The sequence below is a fragment of the Lytechinus pictus genome, chromosome 14 (genome assembly GCF_037042905.1).
Source record: "Lytechinus pictus isolate F3 Inbred chromosome 14, Lp3.0, whole genome shotgun sequence".
Lineage (NCBI taxonomy): Eukaryota > Metazoa > Echinodermata > Echinoidea > Temnopleuroida > Toxopneustidae > Lytechinus > Lytechinus pictus.
In genome coordinates this window covers 14325206-14339983 of record NC_087258.1, presented here as the reverse complement: position 1 = coordinate 14339983, position 14778 = coordinate 14325206, and the positions used below count along the sequence as shown (strand labels likewise).

At 35.4% G+C, this 14778-nt stretch overlaps 1 protein-coding gene across 2 annotated transcripts; it reads right to left on the bottom strand.

Annotated features, from left to right (window-relative positions):
* Positions 1–5619: 5619 nt before the first annotated feature.
* Positions 5620–14231, bottom strand: LOC135156635 (ATP-dependent translocase ABCB1-like). Of its 2 annotated transcripts, none has more exons than XM_064109463.1 (9): positions 14155–14231; positions 13600–13854; positions 12893–12941; positions 11040–11309; positions 10054–10187; positions 9068–9144; positions 8428–8522; positions 6519–6643; positions 5620–5740 (listed from the first exon to the last, which is right to left on the bottom strand). In XM_064109463.1, exons 2-9 carry the CDS (start codon positions 13779–13781, stop codon positions 5620–5622), a joined length of 1053 nt encoding a protein of 350 aa, XP_063965533.1. In that variant the 5' UTR covers positions 13782–13854; positions 14155–14231. The 2 variants fall into 2 exon arrangements, with proteins under 2 accessions (XP_063965533.1, XP_063965534.1); XM_064109464.1 differs by having other exon boundaries at positions 13600–13807; positions 14155–14213.
* Between the last annotated feature and the right edge of the window lie 547 nt (positions 14232–14778).

Below are 14778 nucleotides of genomic sequence, written 5' to 3'. Positions count from 1 at the left end.
GAAGCCAACTGAATGTCTTCCCGAATAAATGCACATAAACCTTTTAATATACATATCTAAACCAGATTTTTACTGGAATACTGATTATCGCATTGATTACTAGCATGGTAAGTATACATGAAATGCATTTCAAACATTCATAATACGTGTAGTAAAAGGAAGTCGAAATCTGATAAGATTACGTCTCCGTCACAGCCATGGATGATTCTTCCACCAAGCCTGAATTAAGCAGTCATGCTGCTCGTATTTGTTTATAAACTGGGATCAACATTGCTTTTTACATTTATGTTGCACAAATCCTGGGATCATAATTAGTTTTTTTTTATTTGCGTCACATAAATCCCTTTTGAGACGAACCCCCCCCCCCCCCCCCGCCATTATACGCCTGCAACCTTGAATTAAGATAGTGTGATGAGTAATCTGTAATTTGTCGTGGAATGTTAAGATATAGACCAACTAGTAACACTTTTCGTCAGGTCTTCTGAATTGACATGATTCAGCATTTATAGAAGTGTTCCATTGCTTGCACATTTTGTCTTATAATTAATCAAAGAAATAGATTAAGTAGACTCGCACCAATAATTTCTATAAGTTCTTCTTGATATTCGTGAAATATTTCTCCAAGAACGAATTTCTTTTATATTGTGTAAATACTAATTGAAGTACATCATTGCCACCCCTCTCTTCCAGTTTCTCATAGAGAAATATCTTGTTGATTTCTTTATTTTCATTTCAACAGGATGCCTCTAGGAGTAAGTAAGGCGTTTTTCTATTCATATAAAAGACAGGAAGACCCATCGCCTTCTTTCCTTAACATAACAACATGAAAAGAGCCTGACTTGCTACAGTAAAAAGGACAAACGTATAAGGTACCCCATTACTACAGAAGAAGAGAGGACAATGCAACATGCCAGAAAACTGTGTTAATTAAAGAATGGCGTTGTCTCTTTGTAGTTTTTATACAGGTTTCTACACCACAACTGTCGTTGTCATCAGTACAAGATCCATTATCATAATAACTAATTATTCTTTGGAATCATCTAAATCTTCAAAACGGACATTTAATGAACTATGAAAACAGACAGAGCAAGTACGATGAATGTGTATGTTTTTGCAGTAATAGTGCTGCTTCTGCAGTACATGGTGTCATGTCATCCATTGTTGCTATTGGTTGAGTGCCTTTGGACAGTATTCCTAATAATCCGACTTCACGTTGCAGAGGTTGAGCTGAGAGAAACGAAATGTAACCTCGAAAACATGCGAAAGGAAAGTCTTAATCCGAACGAAATAGACGTATTGCCCTCAGATATTGATTGTTTTGAAATGTTAGACAACGAAAGCGATAGACATCGAGAGGATGAGCTGCTGCCTCAACAGTCAGATGCTAAACAGCATGATGACGATATTTTTATCAATATACTACTAAACGACATCATAACTTATCAAGCAAAGCTAAGTACAGAGTGTAAAAGCCACCAAGAGACAAGGTTGAAACTCCAACGATCGGAGGCTAAACTACGCAAGAGAAATGAAGCCTTTAATAAAATGCAGACCGAATTCACATCCCTGGTGTTCGATACCCAAATATCTTTCAATAAAATTAAAGTTGAACTTTCTGAAAAGCAAAATGAAACGATAAAAGCCAAAGAGAAACTCTCTGAAACCCTAAAAGGAATGGAGACCCTGAAGAACCAGAATGAGAGTCTCTGCAAACGACTTGAACGTGAAGCTAAAATAATTGACATGCATAAGAGACTAAATGATAGGACTGCTTTGAAACTCGAGGAAGTTGAAACGAAACTTGGAACGGCTCAAAAAGCTCTTGAGGATGAAAAGGCCAAGATGAAACAGGAGAAAACAGAGACCCCCTGTAGCATATGCCTTGAGGACGTCAAAGACTCTGCTCTGGTACCGTGCGGACATACCGAAACATGTTACAATTGCTCCCTGAGACTCCATGAGAGGGACAACGCCAAGTGCCCCGTATGTCGTAAATCAATTGATCAGATTCTTCAAATTTACTTATGAACTTTAAGCCATCTGATATAAGTAATTTAAGGATTTTGTATAAAAATAATTCCTTTTTATTTAGCCAAACACTTCCTTTCTAAATATGCTTTCAATTAAATTCGTTCAATGTCCACATCCTTTCAATAAATAGCATTTAGATTATATGCTTTATTTGAATCACCGTTGATTTGGTAGCAGAATTAGTCAGAAACGCGGAAAATAGACAACTTCATTCTTGAAATGACAGGAGCTATAAATCTGCCAAATTTCTGACCCAAAACGAAATTATTCCTGACGTCACGTATTATATACATGAGCTTCTTTACATGTTTCTTTACATATTAAGTCTTTTTCCATAGGTTTCTATATATAAGCTATATTTTCTGAAATGATGTTGATAACTCTCGTAGTGCAATGGAGATAAAGTGACGTCACCTTAATTCGTCTTTCCCCGCCCCTATAAAATACCCTGCTGCTGCATATATTGAGAAAATGTTCAATTTAGATGAACAATATAGATCAATAATTTTGAGAAACTAGCTCAGATAAATTTCGAGATTTATACAGAGAAATATCGGCCGGGGCAGAGCATGCCCGGGATTGCATGTGAAGTGTTGGGGTTATCGCGAACAATGCCATTTTTGTTTCGTTTTATAATTTTTTTTTCTTCAAATCTATAATGTTTGAATTGACAAAAACATTAGAAAAACTTTGTATTCAGTTTGGATATCAATGGTGTTCGACCTCAACTAATTTTCATCCTACATAAAAAAAAGAAAAACATTTTAGTTTTATGTATTGTTGAACTAATTTAGGGAGAAACAGTGCAGTGCGTCGTAACATAAAAGTTGTAATATATTGCTAAATTCTAACATGGTCAGTGACCAGTGAACATCAGTTGTAGCCAGTTTGTTCCGCGCAACCAGCCGCTTGCCTACAGCAAAACAAAAGGCAGGAAGGAAAAAAAGAGAAGGAGATGAGAAATATTATTTAAAAAAAAAAAAGATAAGTGTGGAGCGTTGTGGCCCAGTGGATTATTCTCCGGACTTTGAAACAGAGGGTCGTGGGTTCAAATCCCAGCCATGGCGTAATTTCCTTCGGCAAGGAATACATCCACTGTGCGCTGCACTCAACCCAGGTGATGTAAATGGGTACCTGCCAGCAGGAAGTAATTCCTCAAAAAGCTGTGTGCGCCGTAATCGGGTGCCTTGCTGAGCCGGGGTAATAATAGCAGGGTTTTTTTAAGCGCCATGAGCACCGAAAGGTGGACCTCTACGCTATTTAAGTACGCACTATTACTATTATTGTTATTATTATTATTATTATTATTATTATTATCATCATCATCATCATCATCATCATCATAATTATTATAAGAAAAGTGAAAGAAACAAGACGCTTAAAATATCTAGTTTTAAGTCAATATGCACAAATTGTTCTGCTGGCGATTCGAGTTTCATAATTTTGTTTTAGTTAGATATGCAATTACGCATCCTGATTATGATTACAGAAGTGCTGAATGTAAGAAAATGTTCAGCTCTCGATACGCGCTCGCATGATTAACAATTAAGATACGTATCCCATTCCTGAATTCCAAATAAGAGTCTTTGAAATATCAATTTTTTTCAGATCAGCATAAGTCTATCAATATTTTCACCGCTTTGCATTCGCATTTATTGTTTAGTTAAATACTCATCGTATTCGCAATTACAATAGGTGCTTAAAATAACCCGTTGTTACTACTAAATCCCTCACCAAAATTCAGATCACGCTTCGCGCATGCTTCATTTATAGTAACAAAACAGTCCTCTTCATAATGGTGCTAAATGTTAAACAGTGCTTTATATCCAATCCCTGCAATATTTCAAACGTGTATACAAAGCTGTCCTTTTTAACTAATGAAATTCATATTCTTTTATCGTTTGTTTTGCTCACGTTTTGAATATTTGTCTATTTTCTACAGATTTTTTAGTGACTACTTAATATATACTTTGTTTTAATTTGTAATATATTTACAGTTACGTATTGTGTTTTGTCATATATTTTCTATCATGAATTCTATCATAGAATAGTATTCTATAGTCGTTTTGTTGTTAAAAATAGTTATTGAAATATATTGTTGTTTTTTATATTCATATTTTGAACCTGTTGTATCAGGACCATTATGTAATACAGCTGTGCTGATCATGTTTTATCCTGTATAAATAAATACAAATAATAATAGATAATAATAATAATAATGTACATCTTGTGTTTTATTAAAAACGTCCGCCAAGTGTCATTTTTCCGATCGAAATATACAGAATTTTAGCTCGTGCTTCGCGCTTGCACCATTTGTTCATTTAAATATCCCTCCTGATCATTAGTACAAAAAGTGCTTAAATTTGAAGCTTTCATGTCAAAATATCAAAAGGATTCATTTCGCGCTTCGCGCTTGAATTATTTGGTTGGTGAGATATGTATCATCCGCATGAGCCACTGCAAACAGTCCAAGATGTTTTCGCGTCTCACGCTCATCAATTATACTTATTCAGATATCATCCTGATCATTGGTTGTTTTCGTATTATTGGGTTGGAGAGATATGTACCTTCTCCATGAGTCACTTCTTAAGGCGACCGCACACCTTACGACTGGTCTGCGACCCGATTTTGGAACAAATCGCATTTTGCTCATTTTTTTGAAGATGTGAATGGAACATATCATTTTATTTGAGGTTAAAATTAATTGAAATAATAATATTATAACCATTTTGAAAGATTGCAAGCCCTTATTTTGGAGTAAAGTCCAAATTAGTTTCAAATCGTAGCCAATCGTACGACTGCTATGACGTCATTACGACTAGATATCAAATTCGCTTTTATTCTAAGAAGGATGATAGCATAGTCACAAATTTGATCATAGGTATTCGTACGATGATTTAGAACATTACACAGTAAGATATTCCAAGTCTTAATATTAGCATAAAATACTTCTACATTTTATTCTAGAATCGGGTCGCAGACCAGTCGTAAGGTGTGCGGTCGCCTTAACAGTCCTAAACAGGTCCCTTTTCCTGTTTTCAGATATAAGTATACTTCAAATCTCAGCTCGCGTCCACATAAAGTGTTTAGATCTAAGTTATTTAGATACCCATCTTGATCACCATTAACAAAATTGCTCTGAGTTCATTTTTCAGAATACATAAAATATCTTTAAAAATGAGCCTGTCCTTGCATTATTTATTTAAGCGGCCGATCGTGGAAAATGTAGATTAAAATTTCTCTCCCCCCTCGTATTTGCGAAAGCTGGATTCGTCCTGGGGAGAAACGGAATAACAAAATAGAAAGGTTCACTCTTTATAACTCGGAACCCCCTCATAGAAAATACTGCCTACGGCCCTGCATGTGCTCTTTGTTCAAAAGTCTTACCAGGACCCAATCGGAGTAGTCCTTTCATATATTTTTTTTTTGCGATGTATCGCAAACATTTATGTTCAGGGGTCCCGGATAAATATTGCATCTTGGGTCAGGATGCAGGGTTTCCGTGATGTATAATCAGGTCATGAGATGCCGCTATTAACAGTACTTGCAGTGACATTTGGCTTTAAGTACAGAGAAAAAAAAGAATTCTTACCAGAATGCCAGGCCGTAGGACCCATACAGGACAAGCATTGTAAATCCCATTCCAATGCCGGTCGTCATTCCCTTCTTGACACCAAGATTACGTGCTGTTCTAAGTTCTTTTCCATACCTTATTGTTGATTTTTAAAAATGAGATAAGAAGAAATAAAGGAATTCAGTGATCATATTATTTTCATATTTTCAATTAGTAATTATAAAAACCTACATTCCTGATGGTACAACTTGAAAGAATTGTATATTGACAGCATCGCTAGGTCTCTAGGAGTAGGTCTATGTATAACAGAACAACATTGCTTGAAAATGTCATATTTAACGGCGGTTCCCTTTGCAAACATACCGGTACTGCGAATTTATTCATTCATTTATTTTTTTTATTTTTTTTTATTTATTAATTTATTTATTTATTATTATTATTATTTTTTTTTGGGGGGGGGTGATTTGGGTAGAATGGTCTTTCTACTTGACATGCATCTAATTTCTTATTCTGTCTCCCCTTTGTTTCTCTTTTTTCTTTCTCTGCCTCTCCCTTGATCTTTTTTTTCTCTTTATCTCTCCCTTCCTTCCTTTCTATCTATCTATCTATCTATCTATCTATCTATCTATCTATCGTTCTTTCTTTCTTTCTTTCTTTTTTTCTTTTTGTCTGTCTGTCTTTTTTCTATTCTTTCGTCATTTCTTTCTTTCTGTCCTTCTTTCTTTATGTTTTTCTTTCTTTCTATAAAGCGATATATCTATCTATTTCTTCTTATTATTTTCTGACTTTCTTTCCTTCCTTCTTAAGTTTCTTTCTAAATGTTGATCTATATATATGTCTACCTCCTACCCCACCCCCCCCCCCCCCCCCTCTCTCTCTCTCTCTCTATAGCCATATATCTCACGGTCTTTACCTGTCGACCTCCTTTTGTTCTCCTCCGAACGCGACCACAGTCCTGATACAAGAGAGGACTTCCTCGGCCACGCTTCCTGCATCGGCATACGATTCCTGCTCTCTCTTCGAGAACGATGTTAGAATCTGGATTGATGTTCATTTAAAGAGTGTGTGTGGGAGTGTGTGAGAGGGTGTGGGTGTGGATGAGAAAGTGAGAGACGGAGAAATGGAAGATGCGGAAGAGATATGCATGCGTAACCCTCATTATATGCGTAATTCTCATTATTTATTTATTTATTTATTTATTTCTGCATGTCATGACAATGTACATAGTGTGACCATCACAAAATTGATTACATTAAATTTTACATAATACTAATGTATAATTATGATGATTAACATAACATTAACATAACTGATTATAGCAAGGTTGCAGACATGCAGTGGTATGACAAAATAAGCAGATGCTTGAGCTGTTGTCAGACCTTTGGATATATGAAATACATACATGAATATAAAAACAATACTGAAAAGTCAAAACTAACGATTACACAAAGAGGGGAAAGAAAAAAAAAAAAAAAAAAAAAAAAAAACTAACAAACAAACAAAGAAAACCAAATAACAAATTTCAAATTTAACAAATTATTCATGATTATGCGAGCACACTTGATGTAACATTCTTAAAGGGATGGTCCGGGCTGAAAATATTTATATCTTAATACATAGAGTAGAATTCACTGAGCAAAATGCCGTAAATTTCATCAAAATCGGATAACAAATAAAAAAGTTATTGAAGTCTAAAGATTAGCAATATTTTGTGAAAACAGTCGTCATGAATATTCATTAGGCGGGCTGATGATGTCACATCTCCACTTTCTGTTTTCTTATGTTATTACATAAAATCATTATTTCTTCATTATTTCATACTTGTGTTAATAATATGTCTCCCTTATAATGAAATAAGTTGTAGCAATAAATATCAAATGCACTAAATCAGTTGACAATCCAATTTTTCTAGTTCTTGGAGGAAAAAATTTGAATAAACCTAATTTCATATAATAAAATACAAAAGAACAAGTGGGGATGTGACATCATCAGCCCACCTAATGAATATTCATGACGACTGTTTTGACAAAATATTGCTAAACTTTAAAATTCAATAACTTTGTTATTTGTTATCCGATTTTGATGAAATTTTCGGCACTTTGCTCAGTGAATTCTACTCTATTTATTAAGCTATAAATACTTTCAACCCGGACCATCCCTTTAACACGATGGTTTCCATATAGAACAAACACTTTTTTGTCTGAATAATAAGGAAATTGCGCTTATACGACACCCGACGTATTCAAGAACACAGTAAAGGTATCGAAAGTGCCCATCAAATGACAATGCACAGCTGGGAGGTCTTTGTCGAAAATTGGTGAACCGGAACAGAAATTTCGTCCTTAGTTTCGGAGCTGACGAAACATTGCAAATATGTCGTTTTTCCAGAGTCCAGTTCTGGGGAGCGTTTCATTAACATTTTCGTCAGACAAGTTGTTAAATCTGACAACTTTCCTTGATTTTGATCGGCTGAGAAACACTGTTACTATGGTAACTGTCGGACAAAATGGGGCTCGTCGGATAGAATGTCCGACAGGTTCTTTCATGAAACGCTATCCTGGACGAAACTGCTGTTTTTACTCACCTATTTTCGACAAAGACTTCTTGGTTGCTCTTTGTCATAAAGGGAAATAGTCTTAAAAGCGGCGAGGAAACTTCCTGTTACACATGTACAGACAACATCCAACATTGCATTTGGTAATTTTACTTTACGTCACTTCTTAAAACTTGATTGACTTCCTTATTTTTATTTCTTCGGCCTGCAGTCAGAATGGTTCCCTTCATCTATCATACATTCCCCCAATGAAACCGAGTAGACTTACTTTAGCCATAAATGCTCCAGCAATGGCTACCAGCGGCGTCATTGACAGGAGAACCAGGGTCAACTCCCAGCTCTTGAAGAACGCGATTGCAAAACCTAAAATTTAGGTGAAGATGGAAAAAAACGGAATGACGAATTAAAAAAACCGAGCTTCGTAACATAAGTGTTTACACTCTACAAAAATTTTAGAACCTTTCTTTGTGCCGTATTTGGAACCTTTTTAAGTTCTTCCACATGACTTAGGAGAAGCAGAATCTTTATAATCCTTTTTTGGGGGGTCGACAAGGAGCCTTTTAATTTTCTCTAGTCTGGGTACTTTATTGTGTAAATAACCCTATACAAAATGGGTAGGGTTCTCCTCACCATAGAGAACCCATAGGTTGTATTAAGAACCTTACAGGGTTCCCTGTAGGGGCCCTCAATCCCTATGATTTTTATCAAAAAATAGAAGAACAAAAGGAAGAGAAAGTGGAAGTAAAAGGAGGACGAATGGAAGAGGTATATAAAAGGAAGGGATTGTACGATGCAACTATGAATTATTCAATGGAAAAAAAATATGACGTCAGCTCAAGATCGACTTGCCCCCACCCCCCCCCCCAACCTATCTTGGCGCGGCAGCCCCGGGTAGTATCCTTAATTACCTGCGAAAAACATGGCGAGATATTGCATGCTGATTGATATTTTATCTCCTAGACCTTCCTTCACTCTCTCCATATCACTATAAAAACAAACAAACAAAAACAAAGCAAAACATGAATGAGAATAATTTCATTTAAGTCATTCAAGGAAGGGTGGAATAGTATTTGCTCAATCAAAACAGAATATAACCCCGACTCAAATTAACTATCATAAGCATATAAGTAACCACTGACGTAAAAACGTAGAATACAGCTCGTTATAATGAAGGTTCATTATTCAGAAGGTCAAATATTTCGAAGATTGGTTAATCCAGATACTAATCTTGCTTATTATTCAGAGAATTCGATAGTCTAAAGTAAAGTTATATATATTATGATAAATCATTATATTTACATTATTTCTAGCTGTGGGTTTGGAGGTTTATTTTCATTTGGTTTAATGCCAATTCGTCTGATTGCCATCTCGTCTACTATTTTGGTCTACCATCAGTTCTTCCAATATCCATATGGTCTAACTGCCATTTCGTACACTCACCATTTCGTCTAATAACCACTTGGTCCAATAGCCATTTAGTCAATTTACCATTTGGTTTAATAATACTAAGTGTTAATTGGGCAAAATACATGAAATTAAATCGGATATTAGACCAACTGTTTATGAGACGAAATAGACGAACTGGTGATTAGACGAAGTGATGATTGGACCACTAATGGTTATTGGACCAAATGGTTGTTAGACGAAATGCTGATGGACGGAATGGCATTAGACTAACCATATGGTGAGGGGACGAGTTGGCAGTAGACGAATTGGCAATTTACCGATTTGGAGACGCTTCGTTGGTGTGACTACGCAGGCGTTTAATGTCGCAGTGCAGTCACATTACGAAATCGACTCCTGGTCGACCATATAGCCTACATGTTATTTTCATAAAATTTTTTGAGTCGATTAAGTTGTTGTGACTGAGCACAAGCATATTTTAGTTGCCTACTCTGCTAATCTTGATGTGAGTTCTCCACTCTTATGAACGTCAAACCAGGCTATCTCTTGGTATAAAATGGCGTCAAAGAATGCCTTGCGAATCTTGTAAATCTGCCGCTCACAGGCCAGTGTCCACATAGAATTCTAATAAGTAATAAACAAATAACTTTCTTTTCACATAATGTAGTTTACAATTAATGATTAAAATCAATTAAGTATTTTTTCAAATTTTGCGTTACAACGTGTATCAAATTTCAATGAGTCACAAGCTAAAAATAAACAGCATTTAGGCCTAGATAAGGCAAAGCAAATATCAAAAGATAAAGCAAGCCTCTGAATATGAACTGAACTGAAATCTGTCTTTCTGCGAGATATTCACTGTAAAAACGATGTGCTAATTTAGCACTTCCAGTGCTTGTTTAGTGACTGCACTACTAGTGCTGATTTTCTAGTTCAAATTTAAACTAGAAAATCACTGAGCACTCGAAGTGCAGTCACTTTGCAAGCACTGTAAGTGCTAAATTAGCACTTCATTTTTTACAGTGTTTAGAGTTATTTACTTTTTTTCAATCCGATAAGTATATTGAGGGCATAAGTTTTAAACCCAAGATTGTGATTTCAAAGCAATGAAATATCAAAACACCCCGAAGCTCGGTCGCTTCTCTCTCTTTCTTCTTCTTCTTCTTCTTCTTCTTTTCTCTCTCTCTCTCTCCCTCTCTCTCTCACTAACCTTTGCTTGCACCCCTCCAAAATTCACCCTGGCAAAATTTTTATTGTAAAAATAGCAACAACAAAAAAATTAGTAACAAAATATTGGAGAAGGTTTGATGAAAATCCATCCAAGAATAACATAATCATCGTACGGTAAAAAATGAAATGCCATCTTCTCAAAAAAATTGAAAATGGTTTTTATTGTACCTTCGGTAGTCATTTATCAATTCACAAATGATTTCACACCCGCTCCTAAGAAGAAAATATTTTTTTTTAATGAGTCACCTGAATGTAAGCAAAGCAGACGGTCGCCACCCCGATGAGAGAGAAGATTACAGCATACTGCTGCATCTGGTCATCGAAATCCTTCGCGGGGTTCGACGACGCCGTCGGCGACGTCGTCGTTGCATTGGTGCCGTTCTTGGCAAAGTCGGTGAAACTGTCGATGAGCTCACCGAATATGATATTGAGCACAGGCCAGGCGCAGCCGTGAACGATTGCAGCCACCGACCCGATCAACATCAGAAATCCATCCAGCGATGTTGCATAGCGAAACTACAAGAAAATACATATCTAATATTTAGCATCATAATTATTGAAAAGAACATTTCCTTCCACTATAGTTTGGTTTGGTATAACAACTATTGCCCCCCCCCCCCCACAACGAAATCTATCTTGTTTGACGTTGCTTGTCGAAAGTAAATCTAAAGAAAATGTACTTTATTTTAATCGTCATTTTTAAACAATTTTTTCTTGCCCAAGTTTCGCTCGGCATACAGTAAATAGGCCCTATGTATTTTTAAATATGCAAATTGCTACTTATTCTTCACCAATTTGTTCTGTTTGGTATCATGCCGCTTGGTCCAATTCTAGTTTATCTACAATCAGTTTATATACCAAACATCAATTTTGTTTTAATTGCCATTTAGCCTGTTTAATACTTTGTCTAATTTCCAGTTTGGGGCGGAGAGGTTAATTAGATTTTGTCAGCCTTAATTAATAAATCATATCAAGGCTTTGATACATGTATGTTTCTATTATTCATTTGATATGATTGCATCATTATGTTATGTAATTTTGTTTGTGCTTCATACCATTGTAATTTGGTTCTATTTTTTAATGCATATACAGGGCTCTTTTGTAAAAATGGCCCTTTTGGCACTGAAAAGACTACACTGTTTTAAAACTTGATAAATAAAGAAACAAATAAATAAATTCATCGGTTTGATGAGAATATGGGTATTGTATATCCACGACTAAACTTTTTTTCATATTCCTTTCATTCTATCTAATTTTCTTCAATGATATTTTTTCATGTAGGCCTATATCTTTAATTAATTATTGGAAAGATTATTGCTTGGGGAGGGCCAATCATCTCCCCGCCCCTGTAGTTCTGCTCTTGCTTTTACCGTCGTGAATTTACTGTATTATTATTTTAAGTAAAGTTTAGCAATCTGATACCACAGTCATAGGGGATGTTGCAAGAAAATATTTTCAATCAATTCAGTTGCAAAACTACAAGTGATAGACCAATATCAACTAAAGCAAGTCGGTTAATACCTATTTATACAAGATAATATTTGCAATCAATTCAGTTGCAAATTTAGTGATAGACCAATTTCAACTAAAGCACCAGAAGCAGAGCAGTGATCAATATTGAAATTTTGTAAATAATTGCAAGAATTATGATTGATTTGGAGACCTGAATTTGATCTGCAATCAACTGCAAGTTTCCTGCAATATTTCAATAGAGGCGAAACCGACTCCAAATTAGCAAAGGCTATTATCTCATTTCCAATGACTATAGATAATTGGTCTGTTTGATCGTAATTTCATGATTCCAGTGAATAATAAGGCTAATGGCGAATTTTTAGCACGTGTGAAACCAAACTAGAATCACGAACGCAGGCTAATCGCAATGACGAATTCAAGTTCTACTCCGGAGGCGAATTCCAGTTAAGTTTCACTAAAATTACGATACTAATTTTCCGTGTGAAACCATGTAGGTCCATGGTATTAAGGTCCGATGTTTCTAAAGACGAATTGCAATCATCATTACAATGATGATTCACGATTCACGTCGTGTGAAAAGGCCCTAAATATAGTGGGTTTCAATGAGGCATTGTTTTGAAACATACCAGTCTTGTCAGAGCTACTTTCGGTTTATCCTCTTCTTTCTCATCAATTCTGAAAAATAAGGTAAAGAAAAGGAGACATAAGACGGGCAGACATGCAGTATATATAGGCGGGCATGATGCAGAAATTAAGACATAGACATAGAATAGAGAGAGGGGGGGGGGGGGCTCAATGTGGGATAATCGGGACATGTTAGTATTGAAGATTGGTCAACAGAAATAAATGTTACAGCTTTATAGCACACTCGACTGCTGTCACAGAAAACATTCACTTGCGTCGAATGAATACAATAGCTGTGCTGATGAACAAATCACATGAACTCGTGTATTATACCCCAAATATAATGCTTGTCCAATTTTTCATATATACTTCTAGGTAACAAATTTGTATCTACAATAAACATTTTTCTCGATACGATTTTTTTTTTAAAGTAGTCGTTTATTTTCTCGTGTGATTTATATTAATATAATGAATGTGTTATCATAACTCTCTCTGTCGCTGTGGGTTTTTTTTCTTAATTTTTTCATTGTATTACCTTCATACGAATATTATTCTTTGTATGGGGGTTGTAAACATTTAAGACTCTTAAGATGTGTACCTCTATTATGCTTGTTCTTGTTAAGTCATTTCTAATAATGTAATATGTCCAATGAATTAATTCAGATGTAAAAAAAAAACTAATGAAAATAGAATCAAAATTTTCACTAACTTATCGTCATCACCACCATGCTTGTCGTGATTGTTATTATTCTCTTTAGATTCGACCAGCGTCCCGTTGACAGAGCCATTGACCTCCCCATTCACCGTTCCGTTTTTCCCATTCACTTGTTTGAACTCGACGTCGAAGTCGGGTCCAATGTCAGGAGCGACGCCATTTTGTTTCTCCTCCATACCGCCGACGACCTCGCTATCAACGACTTGTATAGTAAATGTATGTTAGCGATGAAAATCAGGTTGTACTCCCCTTTTATTCAAAGAATGAAATCGATTATCACAATAAAAAGATAACGCTGAGCAATTGAGATGAGTCATAGAACATGTAAATTTCGCAATTGCACAACGTACGGAAACAATGTAAAGAGGTTAGAACATAAATCTTGTTATAAGTGGCACATCACATTCGAAACCGGCTATAGTTTACAATGAACATTAATTAAAGTTGTAAATAACGTTGGTAGATAAATTTTATGACTTCCTATCCACGTAAATTCTATTCGACAATTAAGAAATTATATATCGTTGAAATAAAATTATATATACTTACAATATACAATGTTTGATCGTCACCCAAAATAAATTTTATTCTTTACAACTTTGCTAAAGAGTCCTACTACAGTATCTAATTCTAGTTACGATTACTTGTCTAATAGGTAATTGAGTACTCCCTAATTATGCCATTACGTAATATGACAACAGAACTTTGGACTCTCAGTTTAAAGCAGAAATAGAGTTTACGTAACGATACATGATACAGGCCCATGACTGAGAAGAGTAAGGATTTTAAAGCGAATCCAAACCAGCAGACTTGTAACCTATCACCATCACGTCATCCACTATTCAAATCTGACCAGGTCCGTAACCCATAATGCAACACTGTAAAAAAAACTGTGATTTTACAGGAAAAAAAGAAGATTTTGCAGAAAGCAATAACAGAATCATTCTGTAAATTCATAAAACAGGAATTTTTCTGCAATTCAACAGAACAGGTCTGTATAAAAAGGGGAAAATGGTGTTTTATCTAAGGAAATTTGTAAGATTCCATACACCAAATACCAATTTCCTGTAAGATTATGCAATTTGTTAAGATATACAGGTGTTCTCGAGACTCTGCTGCAGGAACTTCTTTTATTTTAAGGATAAATTTTCTAACAGTGAACATTCTAAGCAG

What these genes read in the sequence shown, in the direction of transcription:
- LOC135156635 (XM_064109463.1), bottom strand. Translation starts at nt 13,781, where the DNA reads ATGGAGGAGAAACAAAATGGCGTCGCTCCTGACATTGGACCCGACTTC. An exon ending in CATGGTGGTGATGACGATAA is followed by an intron (nt 12,942 to 13,599) that starts GTTAGTGAAAAT and finishes CTTATTTTTCAG; the next exon opens with AATTGATGAGAAAGAAGAGG. An exon ending in CTCACATCAAGATTAGCAGA is followed by an intron (nt 9,145 to 10,053) that starts GTAGGCAACTAA and finishes TTGTTTTTATAG; the next exon opens with TGATATGGAGAGAGTGAAGG.